A 24789-nucleotide genomic window follows, 5' to 3' on the forward strand; every position below is an offset into this window, starting at 1 on the left:
TTGGCCATGGGATGTAATGTTTGTCTCCTCTGTTTTTTGTGATGATCATTATTTCTGTTTTACAGGGGTTGAGTTTAAGGTAGTTGAAGTTCATCCAGTTATATATTTTACAAAGGCAGTTGTCTAATGTTGTGTTTTCTTCTTGAGTGTCTTGTTTTTTGTAGACTATTTGTGTATCGTCAGCGTAGTTGTAGCAGGTGAGTCCGTGTCTTTTGATGATCTTAATTAGTTGAGACAGGTAGATATTGAATAATAGCGGGGAGAAGGATGATCCTTGCGCTACTCCGCATGAGGATTCTCTTGGGTTGGATTTGAAAGTTTCATCCATATGGTCTCTGTTCTGTTTGTTAAGAAGGATTTGATCCACAGTAGGGCTCGGTCTGTGATTCCAGTTATTCCAATCTCGTGATGATGATGTCGTGGTTGACTGTGTCGAATGCTGCAAAGAGGTCTAGATGTATCAAAGCAGTACTGTTGTCTGAGTCAGCATTTGTTTTTAGGTCATCCAATATTGAGAGGAGTGCTGATTCCGTTCCTCTCATTGTTCTGAAGCTTACTTGTTTCTGGTCTAGTAAGTGGTGCTCTTCTACAAATTCTTGGATTGTTCTGTATATGTACGTTTCGAGCAATTTAGCTGGATACAGGATGTTGGCGATGGGTCTGTGATTGGAGAGGTCCCCTACATATTCTGCTGTATCTTTGAGTAGAGACCTGATGTATGCTGATTTGAAGGATTGTGGCACTTTCCCTGTTGAGATTGAAAGGTTGAAGACAGTCCTATGGTATTCCATGTGTGTTCCTTGTGAGAGGATTGGTTTGTATGTGTCCGGAGGGCAGGGATCCACAGGGGAGCCTGTTTAGTTGCTTTGGTTTACCAGTTTGACGAAAGTCTTCACTGATACTTCGGGGAAGCTTCAGAGTTTGTTTGGGCGTTCCTCATAGATGTAGGTGGGTTCCGTAGTCTGTTGGCATGGTCTGTTTTGTATGGTAATGATTTTATTTTTGAAGTGGTCTGCTAGGTCATTGCATAGTTTCTTCGATGGTATTGGCATGTTGTTGCAGCACGGTGGATTTTTTATTTCATTTATGATTTTAAGGAGTTCTTACTGGGTTTTTGGTGCTTTGAAGATTCGGTTGTCGCAGTATTTCCTTTTTGCTTTTTGTATTTCCTTTTTATATAATCGGATATGTTGTTGCAACTTGTTTCTGTGGTCATTTTTGATCCTCCATTCCAGTTATCGTTTTTTTCTTTTCATGGCGCTGAGTAGTGGGGTGAACTATTTTGCTGTTGCTCTTTTGCATGAAGGCGTATGAAAGATTTTTCTTTGGCGATTTATTCGATTGTTGTTGTGATCCAGTTGTGGAGTAGAGCTATTTATTTGTCCAGGTCAGCTTCGTCCATAGTTGTTGTTTGTGGTTTTCTGAGTTCCAGTTTTTTGCCGGTTCCCCAATTTCATTTCATGGTGATCAGTGGCTTGTCTTGTTGCTTGATTATTGGAGTGGTCAGTGTGATTATGAAGGGAATGATGAGGTGGCCGCTCCATCACATCTTCTAGGCAGGCGATAATGGATCTCTGTGCCCCTGGGCATGGCTAATGGACCCCAATGAAACCTGTTGGTACTATATGTACAGTGGCCATGTTTAGTGGGCTCCTAAGAGACCTATTGGTGCAACATGTCCAGTGTTCATGGCCAATGAATTTATTTAAGCAATATGTGCAGACGACAAGCAAGGGGACAAGTGGTTGGACTTTACTGCAGTAAGGACGTCTCTCGGCTAATCTGTGGTATACTTTTCGCATGCCTTGCTTCAAGCAATTTTCCTCATTCTTATAACTCTCTGACAACATTTCCACTATTTTGCCAGAAATTAAATTACTTTATCTCAGTATTTCATCTTTTATGGTTACAGTGACTTTTGAGAGTAGGAGTTTGTGTGGATGAAATAAGACATCGTAGAGTATCTGCCAGTCTTCTTGCAAGGTTATTGCATGGTCATGTCATGCAAAGCTCATTAATAGAGTTTAGAACATTTAGGTTGCAGTATGGTGTAAGAGAAACCTGAAGGTGTCTCAACCGCTAGTTTCCGGGGATCTGTCATGCAGGTGGCCAGGACACTGCCATCGCTTTTGGATCCAGTTCCTGGGGGTGGACCAGTGCAGGAGGATCACCTGGATAGGGGTCCTCCAGAGTGTAAGTGGGGCACCGGAGGGTGAGACACGGTATCCCCTTCCTTGTAACACCTTTTCCCCATCCTACCAGGTAGGATACCTTGGAACTCAACCCCGCCCCCTTTCCCTACACAATATACTCTTTCTTTTGGCTCTGGTCGGGTTTATTCGCCATTTCTTTTTGTTAAAGTCCTTCTTGTGTCTTACTTTGTGCGGCAAACCAGGTTGGCCTTCATTGTTCACTGTCTTTTGTTGGGCTTCTCTCAAGAAGCCCTCCTTTTGGCGCCCGTGTTACTAGGTGGGCTGAATGTGAGGGAGGGGTGTACATGGTATCCTTGGAAAACCAAGTCGCACTTTGTCATGACTGCTGGGTGATTGACAGCCAGGCTGTGTGAATGGGGTATTTTCGCTTAAAAAGCAGGACTCTTGGGCTGGAAGTCAGAGTCGCCACTGAAACTGCAAAGAACCGAAGAGAAGCGGAGAAGAAGACGGCTGCTGCAACTACTGAGTCCCGGTGCAGCCCTGCTGCAGTCCTGTGCTATCTACCCTTCAACGACAAGAGAAGATCCAGTCCGGAGTCTTCTTCCCTTGAGCCTGGGGGGATTAACTAGCTCATCTTCCACAGGCAGAGGATCCTCTTCTTGGTCGAAATCGCTGCACACAGCTGTAGTGGTCCAGATAGCCATCTGAAGAGCCTCTCCTGTTTTAAAGGAGCTTACCTTTTATTCACTGTTGCTTTTGATGCTGCTGGCCTCATGCCTGGGTAGTGCAGATCGCTCCAGACATCCTCCTTCTTGTCTCCACGACTGAAGTCACAGGAACCGTGAGTCTGCAGGAACTACCAGGAACAACTGCCATGGCACCAGCTTTTCTTCACTTGAATAAGGTACTGTTTCCGACCTCGAGGAACTAGAGTGAACTCTTTTCTCCTCACTAAAGGCTTGTCCTTATCTTCCTTCCCTCTTATAACTTTTGCTTCTTCCTTTTGACAATATCCAAGTACTCCTGGCAATCTCGAATCGTGAACTGTACTAACCGCGTGATCCTCGACAACAGGGACCCTGTGGGACACTGTTCCACTTGACACTGGCGCAGGCCTATTGACTTTTTTTTCACTTGTAGGAAAGTGTCTTCTGATTCTATCTGCCTTGACAAAACTATTGCCTATGATTTTTATCCCCAACTCTCTTGTGTTGATTCATGTGCTAAGTGTGTTTTAACTCCGGTAACATTTCTTCCCACGGGTACGCGTATCTTTAGTAAGACCGAACTGTTATTACTGTCAAAAAGTGATCGCATCTGTCATCTGTCAACAGCGGTCCATCAAAACCAAAGGTACTTACCTTGAATTGTACTCCACAAAATTAACTGGTTGTGTGTAGTGTATTTTACGTGTGGTTTTAAATTAATACAAGTGTTTTACGAACAGATGGTCTAGAAATGAATGTACTTTTAATTTTCAACCAAAAACCTGAGTCAGTGTTAGCTTGAGTCACAGTAATTGTGGTCCTTTGTGTAATCTCTACTACTGCTCATTTGCTCTTGAGATAAGTCTGGCTGCTCCGCTACTGCTACCACTTTAACAGTGTAGTACGGGCTTGTACCAAAGGTGAACTTGTATTACCACTTGTAGTCTTAATTGTGTGTAGTGGTCCCTAAGGGCACTGCACAGGATTCTGCCTAACATTCAATAGCAATTTCGAACTGTCATTGGTCCGAGCGCGGCTGATGGAGACTAATTGTGGAAAAGGGATCTGAGCCTGGCAAAGGGGGAACTGGGGTGAACCGTGAGTCACCTGAGAAAAGATATTCTATAAACATTTGACTTTTGCATTAATCTCTGAAGACTTTGCGCATTGTGATCCACTCGGGAGCCTAGTATCTTGCAAAGGGCCCCACGTGGCACATTTATCCTCTGTACAGTGCCTACTGATCATTTATTATTTCATTGGTTATTCTTTTCTTTGTTCTATTTGGTACATTGTATATATCCTGTATTCATGTATAAAACTGTATATCATGCTATTATGTAAACTTTGTAACCTGTGTATACGCAACTATGTAAGTCTTGCATCTCCATATAACTGTGCCCTTTTACTCACAAGTCTGGTGCGCTTAACAAATGAATAAACAAACAAACAAACAAACATTGGGGAAGAGGATATGAGCCTGGAAGTGGGGAATCCAAACTAAAGATTGTGGTAGAAAAGGGATCAGAGCCCGGCTAAAGGGGATCCAGGGTGTAGAGTGAATCACCCGACTTGAATATTTGTAAAGGAACTTTACGTTTTCTTGGTACATCAGGCCTCTAAATAAAGAGACTTTGATACCTTAAGAGACTTGGGCACAGCAGGTCCTGATGTTGGTAATGGAACTGTGTTCTTATGCCGAAGAAGACCAAGATTGTGCTATGCTCGAGTGAACCGCCTTGTCCTGTGCTGAAAACGTGAGGAAGGGAGACCAACGGCCTGAACATCCTGACTTATCATTCTGTGAACACTTTTTTTTCATGAACATTTCCCCACACTATTTGTAAATTAGAGGTAAGGATTGGTAATAGGTTTTTTAGTATAGGCCCTTCTATTTAGACGAGACTCCACTAGGACTGCATTATTATTATTGTTTTTGTAACTTTATTTTTTATTAAACATTGCATGAGGGACAGCTCACAGAAGTAAACGCATTTCCAATAACAAGTTGTACCCTTAACCTTCCACCCCCTCCTTAAACCCTCCCTCTTCCCATCCAACTTTTCACCACACGGGATAGTAGCGTATGTCACTTTAACATGAGTTGCAGCATTGCGACCGGCTTTTCCGGTCAAGCGAGTTATGTTGTCTCTCGGGCTCACAAGATGACCTTTGCAGTCTTGAGGGGAGGCCCTAATCCCCCGCCGGGACCCCAACTAGTGCTCTGAGCTCCCCGTCTGAGTGGTCCGGGGGCCCAGAGGGTTATGCTAACCTTTAAATAACCTAAATAACGTATCATATAATATCATATCATAACACCCCACAGGTCGTTATTACTCCAGTGTTGAATTAACATCCCCTAATCAATGTGAAAATAGTCAATCTTATCATTTGCCATGGACGTGAGTTTTTCCAAGACAGAAATGTCCCAGAGTTTGAGGGACCACCTCGCTTTGGAGGGGTATGCTGAACTTTTCCACTTCTGCACTATGGCTACTCTAGCCGCTCTCTGCATCGCCTCGCAGATCCGAGGGAGTCTACTTTCATCTCTGGGCCCCTCTGGTACCCCCAGCAACATTTGCAATTGGTTGAGTGTGAGAGCTATACCCGTCACCTCTTTAATCCAGATAAGGGCCTCCGCCCAGTACACCTGGACCCTAGGACAGGACCACCACATGTGATATGTTGAACCTCTCTCCCCGCAATGCCTGGGGCAAAGAGGGGAAACCCCAGCGTACATTTTGGACAGTTTCTGGGGGGCTAGGTGCCAGTCATGCAGAATTCTGAAATTGTGCTCCTTTGTCGATGTGAACAGGTTTCCATGGAACATAATTCTATAGACCTGGTCCCATGTTCTGCAGATATTTCCCTCCCGATCTTTATTTCCCACAAGTGTCTAAAATGTTGCCTCCCAGTCCAGTTTGCCGTAATCAGAATACAATTTGGAAACAATTCCCCTCCTGGTGGTGGACACACTGAGAACTTGTTCGAAGGGAGTTAATGGTCGGGATAATTTGGTAAGGAGCCTCGAGTCTGTACAGATGCCCTTCAGCATTAGGTACTCAAACACTGTTAATTCCTCCTCCCCCAGCTCCTCCCTCAGCATGTCAATGTTTTTGAACCGTCCCTCGTGGAAAAGTTGCCCCGCCCTCTCTAGGCCCATGTCCGACCACCTTTGAGCTTTCTTGAAACCTCTCTTGCCCATTTCTATTGGGGGGGTCCCACAGTGAACTCAGGGGGAAGGCCAAGAGGACAGGTTTGCATTTTGCCCATTATCCTTCCACAGTGACCATATTACTCCTAGCACTTGGTGTCCCTTGAGGCTTGTTGGAACTGACTTAATCAGGGTCCACAATAGGTGCCTAACTTTACCATGGGGTGCACACATGTCCTCCAGGTAGGACCAGAATGTGCCCATCTCGTCCCATGTGTGCCCTAATAAAATGTGTAATTGGGCAGCCTTGTAGTATAAATAGAAATCCGGCAGGGCGAAACCTCCGGAATCTCTGGGGAGAGTAAGTGTGAATCTTTTGATTCTGGGTCTCTTTCCCTGCCAAATGAAATGGGAGACCATGGCCCTCATTACAAGTCAGGCGTTTAGGGGTTAACGGCGCCGTAAAGAGCGTCGGCGCCATTAAACCCTTAACGCCTGATTCACACTTTAACGCCTGCTTTTTGCAGGCGTTAAAGTCCAAGGCGCTAAGCGACCTTGGTGCTAATTACGGCACCGTAATTTACGTTGCCGTAATTAGCGCCTTCCCCATCCCCATTATGCCCTATGGGGCAAAAATGGGAATGGGGAAGGGCAAATGGTGAATGGGGAATTACCGCCCCACTCACCTTGGAATGGGGCGGTAATTCCACCATCCACCATGGCGGAATCCGGCATGGACCATGGTGCTAATAGCACCATGGTCCACCGCCTGACTTGTAATGAGGGCCCATGGAATTAAATCTCTCGAAAAAAGGTGTCCGGAACTTGGGTTGGGAGAGCAGTGAAGAGATATAGTAATCGAGGGAGGACCGTCGTTTTGATTACGGTCATTCTGCCATGCCATGAGATGGTCAAGGGAGCCCAGCGTGAGAGGTACGCTCCCACTTTAGCCAGAGCGGGGGTGAAATTGGCTTCCACCAATCGGTTTAAATCGCTGGGGATATATACCCCCAGGTATAGTATTTCCTTTCCTTCCAGTCTCATCCCTCGTAATGTTTCCAGTGCTATCTTTGGAGGGCAAGCCGGCTGTAGCGGCAGGATGCTAGACTTTGTATTATACATTTTAAGGCCTGAGAATTGCCCAAAGGTGTTGATGGTCAAGCAGACTAGGGAGGGAGTGGCTCACGTCCGACAGATAGCACAGTCTACAAATAGTGACAGCTTAAACTCCGTCCCTCCGCACCCAATCCCTATGATCTCTGGGCTGTTCCTGACCGCGATTGCCATTGGTTCCATGGAAAGAGCATATAGGAGAGGGGAGAATGTACAGCCCTGTCTAGTTCCCCGGGTTAAGTGAAGCAGGTGAGATGTTATCCCGTTAACCAGCACCCTTGCTGTTGGACCCGAATATAATGCCGAAGTCCATTTTACGAATGTTGGGGCCAATGCCCATTTTCTCCAGCAACTGCGACATGTACCCCCACTCCACCTTGTCAATGGCTTTTTCCGAGTCAATCGAGACCAAAAAGCTATTTAGTTTCTGATCTTGTGCCAAGTGTATGAAATCTATTGTCTTACGAAAATTGTCTGCGCCCAGGCGTTCCATTATGAAGCCAACTTGTTCTCCATGTACCAACGAGGGCATGAGCGCCTCCAATCTAACGCTCAGTATTTTCACAAAGCTTTTTACATCTACGTTTAATAGGGAGATGGGCCTGTATGATTGGCACTGGGTTGGGTCTTTTCCTTTTTTCGAAAGCACCACTATCAAGGCCCTTAGTAGTGATTCAGGGAGAACCCCTGATTCCTGTAACTGGTTAAACACTCTTGCTAGGAAGGCTGCTAATACAGAATGGAATGATTTAAACAAACAGACCAAGAAGCCGTCCTCCCCAGGAGATGTTCCGGATTTCATCCTACCTATAGTAGTACTCATTTTGTCTGCTGTGAATGGGGCTTCAAGTTTAGCTGCCTGTTCTTGGGAGATGCCCGGTATCGGTAGGGAATTAAGGAACCTGTTTATCTTGGCCCTGTTCCCCATATATTCTGCTGAGTAGAGGCTCTCATAATACTTGTGAAATTCTTCTGCTATTTGTTGATCTTTATATACCTTATGGGAGTTTGCCTGGCATATGGACCCAACTTTCTTTGAGTTTCTGTGCGGCCGCAACTTCCAGGCCAGTATTTTGTCAGCGCAGTCTCCTTTCTCCATATACTTTTGTTTGAGGAATGCTAACTTTCTTTCAGTTTGGTCCCGAAGGAGTTCCTTCAGCCTCGTTCTATATTTTTTAGCTTTAGCCAAATTGTCTGGGAGTATTTGTGATTGTAGCCTACCCTTGGGATGCAGTGCTTCCATTTTTATTCTTAAGTCTTCTTCTTCTCTCTCCCTTTTCTTTGTTGCTCCCAACCTAATTAGTTCCCCCCCGTAGGGTGGCTTTGAATGCCTCCTGGACTATTGTCACCTTCACCTCTCCATTGTCGTTGAACCGTAAGAATTTGTGAATTGATTTTAGCAAACCCTGTGCTACCACTTTATCTTTTATCAGTAGGTCGTTGCACATCCACCTCCGTTTCCTTTGTTCAGGACTCCATCCTCCCAATTTAACACTGACTATGTTGTGATCCGACCATGGGACTGGTTCAGTGACTGCTACTGACACCTGGTGTAGTAGGGCTGAGTCTAGGAGGATATAATCTATCCTAGAATAGGTACCATGGACTTTGGAGAAAAATGTGTGTGATGGAGCGAACCCCTCACAGGATATTGCGTCTAACACCCCCAGTTCATTATTGGTCTTTGCAAAGTGCCAGGCCATCTTCCTATGCATGTGTGTGCCCCTGGACGGAGTTGCTCCCAGCCTAGCCACTTCCGGGTCTAGTACCATGTTAAAGTCCCCGACAAAAAGAAGGTGACTTTCGACAAAGGTTTGGATATTCCCTTTCACCTTTTCCCAGTAATTGTCTTGCCCTTCATTTGGGCCGTAGGTCGACATCAGGGAGACGTTTTAGTCTTTTTTCAGCCCCTTAACAAGTATGTAGCAACCTTCTGGGTCTTTTAGGGTGGAGAGTTTGGAAAAGCCTAGTTTGTTTGCGATCGCTACCCCTCTCTTTTTGGAATCATATATTATCAATAGCCCTAGCTTTCATAGCTGGCTCATTCCCCCTTCTCCAGTGGATCTCCTGCAGGAATATAATGTCCAGCTTCAGTTGGGGAAATTCCTGGATTGTTAAGGATCTCTTTGATGGGGAGTTAAGACCTCTAATGTTTAGTGAGCCGAGAGACAGCCCAGAGATCACATCTTGCATGTGGTACTTTGAATAACCTCCATGTCTGTATCTAGGTATATCAGCCCCGGTTGCCGGACTGCCTAATGTTTTCCCGTGTTGTTGTCGGCGCATAGCATGCCCCCAGTGATGAGCAATTTTCAACTATAAATCCCCCCCCTTGAACTTCCCCAACAACTTCAACTTTCCCCCCAACCCCTTGCGTCTGGGCCGTAGAAACGCCAGCCTCCAACCCGATGCCAGACCACCAGCCCCCCTTCTTCTTCAGGCATTCTTTGTTCCTTCATATCGTTTCTTTGAGCCCCCCCACCAAATATGCTCATATGTCTTGTACTTTTTTACGTAGCCCCAGAAGTCCCTCCACCCCTGTCCCCAGCTACTGAAAGCATCTGACTGTTCCTGGTCTCACTGCCTTGATCACTTCCCCCTTGGTCTGGCCCCCCCACTGGGGGGGTAGGACCGGGCGTAGGTATGTACCCCCGCTGCCATATCTTGGCTACACTGAGTTTTCTTGGGCGTTCTGCCAGGACTCCACTCGGGCCCCCTCCTTGCGTTGGTGGGTTCCTTTCCCCCTATTGTGCAGGGGAAGGTGAGTTCAACTTCTTGAATTTGCGGTATCGCCTGATGCATCATCTGCCGCTGGGTTTCTCCGCCTTTGGGGGCTTCCCCTGTGCGTCCCTTGGTTCCTGGACATCACTGCCCTGTGAGGGCTCTCCCATTAATTCCCTTGACACCCTGGCAATGTCATCTTCGGTTATCAAACTGTATTTGTATTGCTTGAGTTCGAAGTTGAGGGAGAAGGGAAATCCCCATCTATATCAAGTCCCTTTTGCATTAATACAACAAAGAAACAAAGACTTCCTCCTGCTCCTGCATTTCAGCTGATTTCCAATTTTCATAACCAAGTTCACACCCCGAAGTAATAAATCATGTAAGCTTCTATCGACCAAACCTCAATTTTTAAATGATTTTAAACAGCAAACCATATTTTATTCTTTACTCATCTTGAGAGCCTGTTTTTCACAAAACCATTTATTTTTCTTATTTATATAAAAACACATTAAACATGTATCACACATGATGCAGACACGTTAGACAAATTTTCATATACATACATACATTGAATCTGGGTTCATGTAACAAAACAACCAATTACAGTACATCAAAGGGTACCAACTCATTTAATTTCCAAATGGTCCATACTCAAGCACTTCATATATCAAATGGCTCAAAAATGAAAATGTCAGGGTGGGAAAAAACAGTTTCTTTGTTATTTATAAGGTGCTTGCTACCTATCACCTCTACGGGCTTGTTTAGCAATGGATGTAATTGCAAAGGTAATGTTGACACAGTGTGTATCAGCCCATATGGCAGAGATAGACCGCATCCAGCCTTGGTCTTCTCTTTATTCTTGCCGGACCTTCATCAGGACAGGGATAAATGGTCTTTTGAGATCTTTTATCTTCTAAACCCAGTTGTACTTCTAATTTCTTATTGTGGTGGACACAGCAGGGACAGGATGCTTCATTTGAACATCACGCACAGAGTTCTGTGACAGTAGACCCTTTTCTGCAAAATGTATGTTGTCATTGTACAGGTGGTCTGCTTCCTGTTGAGATATTGTGGTGGAGTGCATACACAGATGGCTGAAAAGAAGGCAGCCAGAGTGGTGTATTTCTTCATACTGCCCGGTCCTATCACGATCGCGGGGTTTCGTCCAGCGTCCAGCTCGTTGCTGCAGATAAGCTACTGGTAAAATGACCTGGATTTATGTTGGGGCTCTTTTTGACAGTTGACTTAAAATAAACATTCCAACAGTATGACCATCCTTGATAGCGGTCAAAGTGAGAGGCTAAATATTGGGTTACATGGAGAATGGCCTCACTTCTAACACGCCATATCAAATGTGATGCGCAAAGGACGACTTCCCAAGGTCTGTTTCAGCCCTACGTCTCTGCATGTACCTAAAGGTTAATTAGTCCTCAGTGTGTGCTGTGCAAAAGCCTCAAGGCAGTACATCAACCAATGAAATAGCAGATTAGAAATTGATGGGGGCTAATGGGAGCCAATCAGTTTCGAGGGTTAAATGGTTGCATTAACAAAATGTGATGGAAGTTATATTTTAGGCTTTAATCGTGCCAGGACATTTCACTTTAGATATCCATGTGTTATGCTGGTCAAAACATGTAATGTAAAGTAAGCCAGTGAGGTATCATTTGAAATAAATATTGTTTGTTCTTTAGCAGCATTGAAAATTAGGAACACAAGTGCAATTAACATGGGAGGATTTTTATTTTAATATGATCTACTCATTGTGGTGTTTGCCCCTATGGGGAGGGGAGTGATGTAACAGTTGTTATGGCCTTTCCCCACCCTCCCTAGGCATGTTTCACTATTATAATATGGCCATGATAATCTCGGTTTTCACATGATTTGGTTTCTCTGTCATGGGGTGATTAGGCTGACTCACAATACGGGCATCAGCCAAGTAAAAACAGGTGGTGAAGTTGCTTGGCACTTTTAATGAACATTCTCAATGTGGTATGTTCAGTAAAGGGGCCACTTAGCATTCTTTGTAAATGTTTAGAGGGAAGCAGCAGCAGGCCTTCTAACAGTGGTAATGCCCTCTTCTCATCTATGGTTTACTCTCCAACATGGCACTTGTATAATGGATGATTAGAACTTTAAATACACCAGCCTCCTCTTGGGTATTTCCATCCATTTGCCCAATCAACAAAGTTCTCCTCTTGGCCACCTGCACTCTCTATAACCTTCCTCCCTTTATCTTGCCAACCTCAGTCCATTGCCTCCATATATGCTGGCAGTCTATGTAGAATGTTTCTCTTTTCAAATTCCTTCTACTGCACATCAGATTTAACCTCTGGCCCCCTTATTTGGCGGTTCGATCTCCTATTACTCTCCTCTTTGCATTCTGAAATCCCAAGCCCTGCTCAGCATTTCTGTTCTTCAGCCATCCTCTATCTTGGTTCTCTTCTTTTCTTGATGGACATTCACAGACTCTTTCTCTTCCACCTTTTTGCTCTGCTTCTGTGTCTCACACTTGTGGGGTGCCTCAGGGCTCGACCCAATTCTGTTTAATGTTTACATTCAGCCCTGGTCAAGCTCATTCACTCCCAGGGCCTACAGTGCTACTCCTATGCTGATGATACACACATTATTGTGTGACTCGATCAGGTACATCCCAATCCCGCTACTCAGTTTAGGAGTTACCTGGAGGACGTAGGGAGGTGGAGGGGCTGAAACTAGCTTAAACTTAATGGGGATAAGACCGAGATCTTAGTGTTGGTTTCTTCTTCTGCTTTGGTTGTTAAGAATCTTGGGGGGAAAATCTCCTTTTCGAATGGATTGTGTCCTCCAATGTATTCGCCCAGCTTCAGCTGCTTCAGACATTTTTTCTCGGCAGAGAGCACTGTGCGTCGATGGTGTCGAATCGAAGTCCCTCGAAGGCCTCCATCGAGGATGACATCATCGGGAATACAAGTAACATGCGCAGTGCCTGTTGGCCTCAGTTCTGTTTTTACTTAGTGCATGTTGCTTCGGAGACTCGGCGCGCCTCGATAGTTCTGTGATGCAGTTATTGTGAAATAGATATTCGAGAGGTCCTCGTCATCGACCCCGACTACCCCGCGTTCAAGAAATGTAAATCCTGCGGGCCCAAAATGTTGATCACGGATCCACACCGAGAATGTCTGTGGTGTCTCGGTGAAGGACACGACATGGAGGCCTGTACGAAGTGTTAGGCAATGACGGGCAAGGCCTTGCGAGAGAGGAAGGGAGAAACTACAGGTATGTCGAAAACCCGACCGAAAAGCCTCAAGCTTCGAGTCGAGATCCCATGAAGAGAAATCTCCTCGACGCGAAAGGCATAAGCATAGGTCTAGGTCCCGAAGTGGTTCACACCACTCTTCGTCTTCGATGAAAAAGTCTAAAAGAGAGACGCCACCGGTCTCCTTCCACCTCGCCTTCGGACAAATCACCCAAGAGAATGGGAAGCATTTAGAATAATAATGATGGAGGTTTTTGAAAAGGCTAAGCCTCGGTCCGCGCCTTCCTCGGAAGCCGGCCGGGAGCGTTACCGTTCCGACACTCGCGCACCCTCGAGTCCGGGAGATCGAAGGAGGAAAGATCGGGAACCATTCAGGACCCAGAGCGAAAAAGATCACTCGAGTCGAGTCGACCGCTCAAGGTCACCAATGCCGTCTGGAACCCGACACACCTCGAAAGGCGAGTCTTCAAAGAGCATCTCAACACCCTCGAAGCCAGCTCCGTCGACGATTACTATCTAGTTGCGCCAATATATGCCATTGACGCCTTTGTCGACCTCGAAGCCCTCGGCGTCGAATGTTTCAAAAGCTTCAATTCAGCCAGAAACTGTCAAAATAGCAGCAAAAGAAAAAAATACCAGCAAAAGAAAAAGATGCAAAGACTGCAAAGCCTTCAGTCTCTACTGCAACACCTTGCATATTGTAAGTCCTTAACTTCAATTGTTGAAGAACAAGAGAGGTCTGAGGAGGAGGAAGAGGTTCCTTTTGGCCTAGAGTATGGCACCCCTAATGTCCCAGAATGTCTGATTTCTGAGGAAAGCAGAATGAGGGATCTAGTGGAAACCTTGCATAACGCAAGTGGAATTGACACTTCACCTGAAACAGATTTTGGCAGACCAGAACCAGGGGAACATGCCAGTCCCTCATACAGGCAGCTGATGACAAAAGTGGTTGATTATTTAGGATGGGCTAAACCACCAACCCAGTTCATCCAGGATGACCACCTGACTTTCATATTGGATCATGGCCCCACCGAAGATCCGATTTTACCCTTTCATGTAGCCTTACAAAATAGGGTGGCCAAAAATTGGGAGACCCCAGACTCAATTCCTCCTGTGAATAAGTCCCTCACTTCAAAATACTGCCCTTCCAGTAGCGACTCCAGCTATCTGTCCAAACATCCTACTCCAGAGAGTCTGGTGGTCCAGGCAGCCACAGATTCAAATAAGGTGGCCTACCCTTCCATCCCTCCGGATAGGGACCATGTGGATGGTTGGGGACGCAAGGTATTTTCAGCTGGGGGTATGGAGCTAAAATCGGCCAACTCCACATGTGCCTTGGCAACATTTTCGTACACTCTGTGGGAGTGCATTGCAATGGCGGCGGAGCACATACCAGAAGGAGAAGAAAGGGAAGGATTCCTAGCCATCGTTGGAGATGGAAAGGAGGCCATGCAGGAATCCCTTCAATCTGGATTGGACACTGCAGATAGTTTGAGCAAGTCCATGGCCACTAGCACAGTAATGCGCAGATTTGCGTGGTTGCGAAAGTCGGGTTTCGCACCAGACGTGCAAAACCGTCTTTTGAACATGCCCTTTGCCGGGTCTCACCTTTTCGGCAACAAGGCTGACGAGAGCCTTGAGAGGTTGCAGACCTCAAAAGTGGCTGCCAAATCTTTAGGAGCTGCTATTGGGCAACCTCAGCCTTTTCGTGCATCAGGTCAGTCTTGGAGGGGCCGATCCTATCGTTATTACTCCTCATATGGAAAGGCGAGAGGAATTGCTAGTCAAAGAGGCCAGAGAAAAGCAACTCATGGTGGACGAGGGAAACGTGCTAAGCCAGCCCCAGCTACAGCCTCTTTGCCATCAGCAGCTGCAGCAACCACCACAAAACCACTTTGAGGACTTGCATCACAAGACACCTGTAGGAGGCAGGCTGTCACAGCATCTGCAAGAATGGCATACCATTACTTCAGATGTTTGGGCTCTAGAAATAATAGGCCATGGTTACTGCCTTCCTTTTCTAACGCAACCTCAAAACAATCCACCGGGGAAACACTCTTTGAAGCTTCCAGACCCGCTCCTACAGCAGGAAGTTTTAACCCTGCTAGAGAAAGGTGCTATAGAACCAGTACTTGTAGCGGAGAGGAACAAGGGATGGTACTCCCCATATTTTTTGATCCCCAAAAAGGACGGAGGACTGAGATCCATCTTGGACTTAAGAGGCTTGAACAAGCTCCTCAGGAAGGACAAGTTCAAGATGGTTACTCTTTCTCAGATCTTTCAAGCCCTTCAACTTCAGGATTGGTTGGTGTCATTGGACCTTCAGGATGCTTATTTTCATGTGCCAATCCATCTCAAGCACAGAAAATACCTGAGGTTCACGATTGGCGATTCGCATTATCAGTTTTGAGTCCTACCATTCGGGTTGACCTCCGCCCTGACGGTCTTCACCAAGTTGATGGCAGTGGTGGCAGCGCACCTCAGGAGAGGGGGGATTCACGTCTACCCCTACCTGGACGATTGGTTGATCAGGGCGTGTTCTGCCCAGCAAGCCCTGAATCATCTGAAAGTCACCTGCCACTTCCTCCACAGACTCGGCTTCTCCCTCAATTTCAAGAAGTCACAAATGACACCTTCCCAACAGCTCCAGTACATAGGGGCTGTACTACACACATCCTTGGGAAAGAGCTCGCCTCCCAAGTCGAGGGCTCAAGACATTCTTCAGATGGTTTCCAAATTCCAAAATGCCCAAAATCTCCAGGCCTATGACTTCTTGAGGTTGCTTGGCCTCATGGCATCCTGCATTTTCCTAGTGCCAGAAGCACGCCTGAGGATGAGATCCCTTCAATGGGCTCTAAAGACTCAATGGTCCCAGTTCTCCGGACAAATGAAGGATCTCCTTCAGATTCCGAACAAGGTTCAGCAGGATCATCTGTGGAGGACTTGCACAGAGAACATCCTAAAAGGAGAACATTTTTGGCAACCATGGCCGGAGATTACAGTAGTGACGGACGACTCACTCATGGGGTGGGGAGCTCATGCCAACGATATGACAATCATCGGTTGTTGGTCTCCATCGGAGTCCAAACTACACATCAACCTTTTAGAGCTGAGAGCAATCAGACTAGCGGTGAAGGCTTTTTTGCCATCTGTCAGGGGAAAAAATGTCCTGATAATGACAGACAAAACAGTGGCCGTGCATTATCTAAACAAAATAGGAGGTGTAGGGTCACTACCTCTGTGCAGAGAGGCAATGCGGCTCTGGTATTGGGCAATTCAAGAAGGAATCTCCTTAACAGCAGTTCATCTAGCCGGGGAGGAGAATATGAGGGCGGGCGCTCTGAACAGGCAGAGTACGGTGTCCCACGAGTGGGAACTGGCTCAGGAAGTCCTTCAGGAGATCTTCACCCTTTGGAGAACCCCTCAAGTAGACTTGTTTGTGACATGAATCAACAGGAAGTGCGAAAAGTATTGCTCAAGGGAATTTCCCCCGAGAGGAGCCCTAGGGGACGCGTTCGTGGAGGAGTGGAATTTCCCACTGCTATACGCGTTACCTCCGATTCCCGTCATTCCTCAAGTCATCAAGAGATTGAGGCAGTTTGGAAACCGCATGATCCCAATTGCCCCGGATTGGGCCAGGAGAACATGGTACCCAGACCTTCTAGACATATCCTCTGTTACGTCTTCCTCAGAGAGAGGATCTTCTCTCACAAATGGAGGGCCAGAGATTCTCCATCCAGAGGTCAGGACTCTCAACCTTAATGCTTGGTATCTGAAAGGCTGAGATACAAGGATTGGGACCTTTAGGATGATGTCATGGAGGGGTTGCTTTCGGCGAGAAGGCCAGCAACAACATCTTTGTACCGTTGCCGCTGGAAGAAGTTTTGCAACTGGTGCAGGGAAAAGAATGTTGATCCTTTTCTGTTTCCTATTCCAGAAGTATTATCTTTCCTCTTATCATTGGCACATAGAGGTTCAATGCTGGGACCATTAAAGGCTATCTTGCAGCGCTTTCCATCTTCAAGCGCTCTTTGGAAGAGTGTTCCTACTTTAAAATTCCTTTTGATAATACAATAAAGGGACTCACCAATTTGTTCCCTCCTTCTTTCCAAGTCCCAATTTGGGACCTTAATCTGGTTCTAAAGTTTTTAATGTGTGCCCCTTTTGAACCCTTGCACACATGTCCATTAAGATTACTAACGTTGAAAACAGTTTTCTTGGTTGCTTTAATATCTGCACGAAGAGTGAGCGAGTTGCAGGCACTGTCTTCTGGGCCACCCTATACTGTGTTCCACAGGGACAGAGTTGTATTGAGGATTAAACCCTCATTCTTACCTAAAGTTGTGTCTGATTTCCATTTAAATCAGAAAATCATTCTGCCCGCACTCTATCCTCCACCTCATCCCAGTAAGGAGGAGGAAAGATTGCACAGGCTGGACCCGAAAAGAGGTCTAAGCTTTTACATTTCTAGGCTCTCCAAGCTTAGAGTGGATAATCAACTTTTCATTGGCTACACCGCAAGGAAATTAGGCCAATCAGTGTCAAAACAAACCTTATCACGTTGGATTGTGCTTTGCATTTCAGAATGCTACAGATTGGCAGGCAAAGATCCACCAGAAAGCTTGAGGGCCCATTCTACCAGAGGCATAGCCTCCTTGACAGCCCTTCAAAGAGGTGTTCCCATAAAATCTATTTGTGAACTTGTGCAACTTTTTCTAAATTCTATCTGGATGCTTCCCACTCTAAAGAGCTTGCTTTTGGGAAAGCAGTATTATATTCAGCTATATCATATTTTTTAATTTTTCTTAAAAAATCTACTCCCTCCTCCAGAGAGCTTTTTACACTGCTTTGGGAGTCTATCTAAGATGAGGAATACGTTGGAGGACAAAATCCATTTGAAAGGACAAGTTACTTACCAACTGGTAACGTTCTTTCGACTGGATGTTCCTTCAACGTATTCCCCATCGCCCTCCCATCCTACCCCTCTGTAGATTTTCCGGTGTTATTACCACTTCAACTCTTGCAAGGCTAACACCTGGCTACCTACACTATCTATACGGCAAAGCAAGAGGGGAAAAACAGAACTGAGGCCAACGGGAGCCGGGCGTGCTACTTGTATACCCGATGACGTCACCCTCGACGGAGGCCTTCGAGGGACTTTGACTCAACGACATTGACGCACAGCGCCATCTGCCAAGAAAAAGTTTCTGAAGCAGCTAAAGCTGGGAAAATACATCTAAGATGAGGAATACGTTGGAGGAACATCCAGTCCAAAGAACGTTACCAGTTGGTAAGTAACGTGTTCTTCTCTGTCTGCCACTGAAGTGTCATCAGTCTGTCAAACTGGTCATTTTAAATTGAGTATCCTGCGGAAAGTCCTGGCCTTTAGTCCCTCCCAGTTACATGCACTGGTTGTGGCAGCACTGGTTTTGAGTGCAATTGATTATTGCAACTCCCTCTATTTAGCGCAACCTCTGCATCTGAATCACCGTTTGCAAGTTCAGCAAAATTCTCCAGTATGGCTGGTGGATTGTACTCCATATCGTACACCATATCGTACATAGCTTCACTGGCTACAGGTGATCAAAAGGGTGCAGTTCAAATCACTGTCTATTGTTCAACGGGCCTTCAATGGGCTTGGTCCCGAATACTTATGGGATAAGTTCCGCCCCTATGTTCCCAATCAATCTTTAAGGTCTCTGACGTCATGTTGGATCCCGGTACCACGTTGCGCTTCTCTAGTGTTGGAGGGTGTGCTTTTTCAGTGGCTGCTGCTGAATTGTGGAATTAGCTTCCGCTCCATCTTTGGGGTATCTCTGATCACCTTTCTTTTTGTAGATATTTGAAAACATATCTTTTCCAATAAAGATCTTGAATTGGGTTTGTATTCTGTTGGTGGTGATTCTTGCATTAGCGCCATGATGCCTTTGGGCGAACGAGCGCTTTATAAATTCGCTATCATCATCATCATTCTTCCCCACCTGAGCTGTAATCCCTCCTCCACCTGCATATAATGTTTACTAGCACCCTAAAGGTAGGAACCAACCAATCAAGAGTCCCGAACATGGGCCTGAAATATACAGTAAGCTCGCCTTCACCCCTGATGGCTGGCACCTTCCTCTTCCCCTCACCTCCACACACCCGGCCTCTTGCTGCCTCTGTCTGCACCCACTTGCTAACTTCCCCCTGTCAGAGAAACCATGCTCATGCTCCAATTTCAGACAATGGCAAACAGAAGCGATTTGTTACGTGTCTTGCAAGTCAGTGTAAACATCATCCTGCGTTCAAGGGGAACTAACCTATTTGACCTCAGCCACCCTCCAGACCACTTACCTTTGTAGGCCATTGGTTACCTGACTATGGACTGTTCTAGATACTTCGACTAGGCCTTCTGGCACATTTATCCAGCCTGCCGCCAAAACAATTCCCTTGTTCATAGCACAGGGCAATCCGTCTTCATTGTCCATTGCTATAAGTGACGTGCGATTGTCAAGCAGGCTTGAACAAGGGGTGTACACCCCACCCTCTGTGTTGTCTTCTGCTTTTATCCACCTTACCTGAGGGGCGTGGCACCTCTACTCCCAGGATAACATCCAGTTTCGATTAAGACTCATGGTCTTATCCAGTTAATACTGGTGGTGACCACTGGGCACAGGTTGCCGACCTTGCTCTATTAACCTGGGCTTGTCTGAGACCTGCAGTCCTTGATCCTCATGCGCATGGGTGAATGAGTTCATAGTCTGAACAAGCATTGTCCATGGACAACCTAGGAAGGGGCGAGGGGTGGCCTAATAAAGTCTGCTAAAAAAGAAAAGTAAGGTATAGATGGGTGATGTGATGTCATAAAGTCAGGGCAGTTGCAATTCAGTTCATATTTTTAAGAGTTTGCCTGCACGAGAAAACTCCTGATTCTCTTTATCAATTACGAAATAAATGTGTTCATTTATTTAAACTATCTGCTCTAGCACTTCTCTCCATCCATCCCCTCCTGCCCCCGCAATCCAGCCAAGCTGTAACTCACCGGCTCAAAGTCGGTATCAGCTAATATTATTCCCACCAATAATATCGCCATATATGTATATGGTTGTGGGGTGAGGCCATAGGCAATATTATTAGTGGGGATAATGTCCCCCAGTCCATTTAAAAAATGATGGGAGTTGCAGGGGTGTCCACCGCAGGTTCCATGGCTTAATATTGCCGCAAAAATATGTCGATATTTTTGTATGGTGATATTTTTGCAGGGATATTAACACATGGAACCTGAAAATCTTGCCTTGGCCCCTCAGTCTTCCACCTCACTCTGCCCATTCTGCATTTCTCCCTGGAGATTCCTTCAGCCATCATGGACATGGAAGAGGGGATCGATGCAGAGACCCTACTTTCATTTTTTGATAGCTGCTCGGTTTTGAAAACCCACTGTTACCACCTCGGACGAGTCCCAGGTGCTAATCAAATAGTACTAATCACTGCTTTTCAAGGAGAACTTGGACGGTCACATCCTTGAGACATTGTAAATGACCTCACTTCGTTTGGGCCTAACATCCAAGCCCTCGGAAGAACGCAGCAAATAATGCTACTTTCAAGAGTTTTATGAAGCTGTCTCTTTATGCTGATCCCATCCAATGAACCCAAACTTGCAGCTCCACAACCTGTTTCACATTACAGCAATCTCTAGTCCACCAATTCCAAACACGTGACAATGGGATTTTTCCTCCTACAGTCTTGATCTTATGTATAATTTTTCTGTTCAAACCACTTTTCTTCATCAAAATAAATTGAAATAAATAAATTCAACTACTTCGAAGAACAACATCAATGAATCGTCAATGAAACAATGTTTCTTCAACGAGAATGACAACCTCAACCATTGGCGAAATTTAGCAGAAATCTGTGGAAGCCAGTGGCATTTTGCTTATAGGTTCACTGACATGCATCATTGTGCCCGTGACTTCGAGGCACCAGCCAGGTGGTGTGTACTGAAAGCCGATTGGTTTGCAAATGCACAAGTGACCATAAGGCTGGCTATGCGAGGATGAAGTAAGCCATTATCCGATGCCTAGATACTCCACATTAGATCATGAAGGCGGGTTTAGCTGCTTGAGAACCAGAACAGAGATCATGTGATGGATCAGCTTGCAGTTTTGGTAATATTAGGTGCAATGGTAAACTCCTAATGAGGAGGTGGTTCATGTCAGGTGGGTGGGTTCAGCCGTTTTACATTGAGCTAGGATGCTCTCCTTAAGCCATGCCCCCAGGATGTACTGGTAGGAAGTCCTATGACATTGTAAAATATGACATGTATCTTTCAGACCTTTCTGTATGATGTTCATTGTGTATAACTGTATGAAAACCTAGAGGTGTGTACACTAATGGCGTCAATTTTAGGACAGGCATACTATGCCGGATTCCCAACCTTTTTCTGCACAGCTGTAAACTGTATGGAGTTTCTGCATGTGCTGCCTGTTTCCCTCTTATTAAGTGATGAGCTGCAGAGTTCTGCAACTCCATGCAGCAGCCAGTCTTATAACATGTGGATTTGTTTCAGTAATAAAAAGTAACACCGAATCCAAGAGATTTGGCAGTATGATGTCGGTCACAAGTTGATTAGGAGTATATTTTTTACTGCATTGTACTGTAACAACTGTGTTTTGTTTACTTTTTCAGGTAAGCAGAAGTACACATGTTTAACACAACACTGAAGCGTGTTGTATGTTCTTTACTGTAAGCAATCATACGATGAGCTCCATTGGAGACAGGTATGTTTTAAATGTTTGCTATGTCCAAAGGTTCCACCTTAGTTATTAGTAAAATGTGGCTCCTTAATTCGGGTGGGTTTGTGGAGATCTATGATTTCAATTAAAAGCTTTTTTTGGGCAGGTGCTTTGGTCACATACTGGATATATATATTTTATTTAAATGTTTATTTTGGTTAAGACAAACCTTGAACATTCTTTTCCTTTAAAACAAATTAGTTCCATACTTGAATTTCATCACATAAACAACATCTTAAAAAATAAAATCCTTACACAATACCTAGAAAAGGGATTAAAAAAAACAAATCCATTAAAAATTGAAAGATTAGAGGAACTAACTTAGCCTACCCTAGTTGTCCATGCCGCATGTTTCTCTTACACTTAAACAGTATCCTTTAAGACAAACTCCACTAGGTTCATAACGTCAATGGTTAGACTTATTCTTTCACCTAGTAAAACCCATTCCCACCATTCCACTGCAGACAGGGTTTGACAAGAATCCACATGATCACCCAAAAGTTTTGCTCACACTCCTCTTAGTGATCTGCAAGACGTTACTAAATGACAGAGCATTTCTACCCCGCCACTTGCGTTCTATATCTGCATTGAGCATTGCTTAGACCCGTCATTTTTCTTGCCCATTGGACTTCTCTTGTATTCAAAATGTTCAACCGGCATCTTAGAAGAAGATCCCGAGTGACTGCCGAATGGAATTTTTGAAGATATGATGGTAAACAGTTTGAACCCTTTTGCTCTATTAGCACAGCTTGTCTCATTTTGTCCTTACTCCTATTATTGGTTGTATACTAATTGACCTCTTCACAATTGACCTTGGGAGAATTGACCTCGGGAGAATTGACCTAATTTAGAAGGTCAATTAGGACATATGCAAACCCCTTCCCCCCCACCCAATCCAAAAAACCCGGCAACCCCCCACCCAATCCCCTTTTATTATTTATAATCCAAAACCAAACCAATACATATATAAAATACTAACTAAATAGCTACAATAATATAAAGGTCAATTGTGCAGAAGGTCAATTAGGACCACTATAATTAGGTCAATTGTGCAAAAGGTCAATTGTAAAAGGTCAATTTGGGTAATACCATATTATCAACTGTTGTAATCCAATCAAGATCTTGCATTTTTATTTTCACCTTGAATGGGTTTTCCACCAAATCAACCACCTCAATGCCTTTAGCCAAAATAACCCTCTCTACCTTTCCTTTCCACTTAAAAAAACATTTATCCTGTCCATCCCTTGATGAATCAAAAATGGCAAAAGTAACCACTGAGGGCTCATGAACGCATTTTCTATATAAGGCCACAGTTTTCCACACTACTAGCGATTCCAGGGATTGCAGCTTCAGTTCATACCTAATAGAATCCATTGGCAGCGAATTTGGCAGCCTTAAACATCGTCGCCAAAAGAACCCCTCAAATCTCTCCCATACCTTCCAAGATAGAGTTAGGCCTGCTTCTGCCCCATATGTTAAAATCTGTGCCACCTTCTGTTTGTAGAATGATATGAGAGGTATCATAGAGAACCTCCCATATTTCCTGTGGGCAGCCTTTCCCAATGTAAGTAGGTTAGCCCTCAAATGGATGTAGTGTCCATTACCGTTTGAATTCCTATTTACCACCATACCCAGATAAATCATGGACTCTACTACTTCTATTGGTTTTAGTCCGACCCCTCACGTGAATTTGACCCCCTTCTTCTATTCGCTGACGCCATCACTGGTACTGACTAGTACCTTGGACTTCCCCACATTGACCTTCAAACCATTCACCATAAGATGTTTTCTGAATGTTTCAATTCTTCTTTGTAGGCCAGTGGGGGTACTGTCTAAGAGCACCAAATCATCCGCAAATAGTATCCGAGGGACCTCTACTGATTTTATTCTTGGAGCAACGGCCACCACATCCTTCTGGGAAATTGCTAGATCTGCAATATAGAGACAGTAAATTGAGATCTTTCTTGACAAATGTCCTTTTGCTGATAATCTGATTCTAACCGAAGTATTAGAATATAAGGCCACCAGGTGCAGTGGACATTTCCATTTTCTCAACTTAGCGCAAGGTTTTTCCCTAAGGACGTCATCAAAAGCCTGCTCTATGTCCATGAAGGCCATATAGACTGACGTTTTAGAGTCCAGGGCCCTCTCTTGTAGGATATTAATGGTGAGCAGATTGAGAGTAGATCCCACTTCCTTGACAAACCCCCTTTGTCGTGGGTCTAAAATTCCACTCTTGCCTGCCCTGACCTTTTGATCGCGTAGTAAAACAGTTGCAAACAATTTACCCAGCGAATCTAACAGAGTGATAGGGTGGTAGTTTCTCAGATACGCCCTATCGCCCTTCTTAAAGACTGGGACTATGTGCGCTTCACACCAGGAATCTGGTACTTGTTTGTTCCTCATAATCTGGGTAAACATGGAAACCAACAATTTTTCCACTGTTCCCTGTTTTTCTTCAATTCCTGGTTTGATGACCCATCAGGGCCCACAGCTCTCGAGGAGCTTAGGCGCCCAATCATTAATCTCGCCTCCTCCTCATCAAAGGCGAATTCCCATCTCGTACATGCGGTGAGATCCCCCAGTTCTTTTTCAAGCCCTGGATCCGCAAACAGGGTAGTGTAGTGAGTCGCCCACCTCTCTTCAGTTACCGAGCTCATGATGTGGGCTGATCTAAAATTCCCAACATTATTAATCAACTCCCATAGATTTTTCGAATTAGTAGCACATACAGCTTTCAACATTTTCTCCCCATCCATCTGTGCTCTCATTTCTCTCGTTGGAATTAGCCAATTCCGATAGGTTTGTGTTACTTTCTGAATCCTTTCTGTTTGAGATGAATCACCATCCCCCCTTATCCCTCTTATAGCAGATCCCATTACTTTCCGAACCCTAACCAATTCCCCATCATATGCATGCAATGCCATCACAG

The 24789-nt window shown here is 45.1% G+C and overlaps 1 protein-coding gene across 11 annotated transcripts in view; it reads left to right on the forward strand.

Moving 5' to 3' along the window:
* Nucleotides 1-24789, forward strand: part of CLOCK (clock circadian regulator) — a 2930945-nt gene that overhangs the window by 555696 nt on the left and 2350460 nt on the right. For 4 of the 11 annotated variants that reach the window (XM_069631637.1, XM_069631640.1, XM_069631638.1 and 1 more), the window contains one exon: nt 21751-21842. The exons of the other annotated variants lie outside the window; for them this stretch is intronic. In XM_069631637.1, the coding sequence (XP_069487738.1) occupies nt 21796-21842 (47 nt within the window). In that variant the 5' untranslated portion in view covers nt 21751-21795. The remainder of the gene's footprint in view (nt 1-21750; nt 21843-24789) is intronic. 11 annotated transcript variants of the gene reach the window in all.

This window comes from Ambystoma mexicanum, chromosome 6q, assembly GCF_040938575.1.
Source record: "Ambystoma mexicanum isolate Mex_15411 chromosome 6q, UKY_AmexF1_1, whole genome shotgun sequence".
NCBI classification, from domain to species: domain Eukaryota; kingdom Metazoa; phylum Chordata; class Amphibia; order Caudata; family Ambystomatidae; genus Ambystoma; species Ambystoma mexicanum.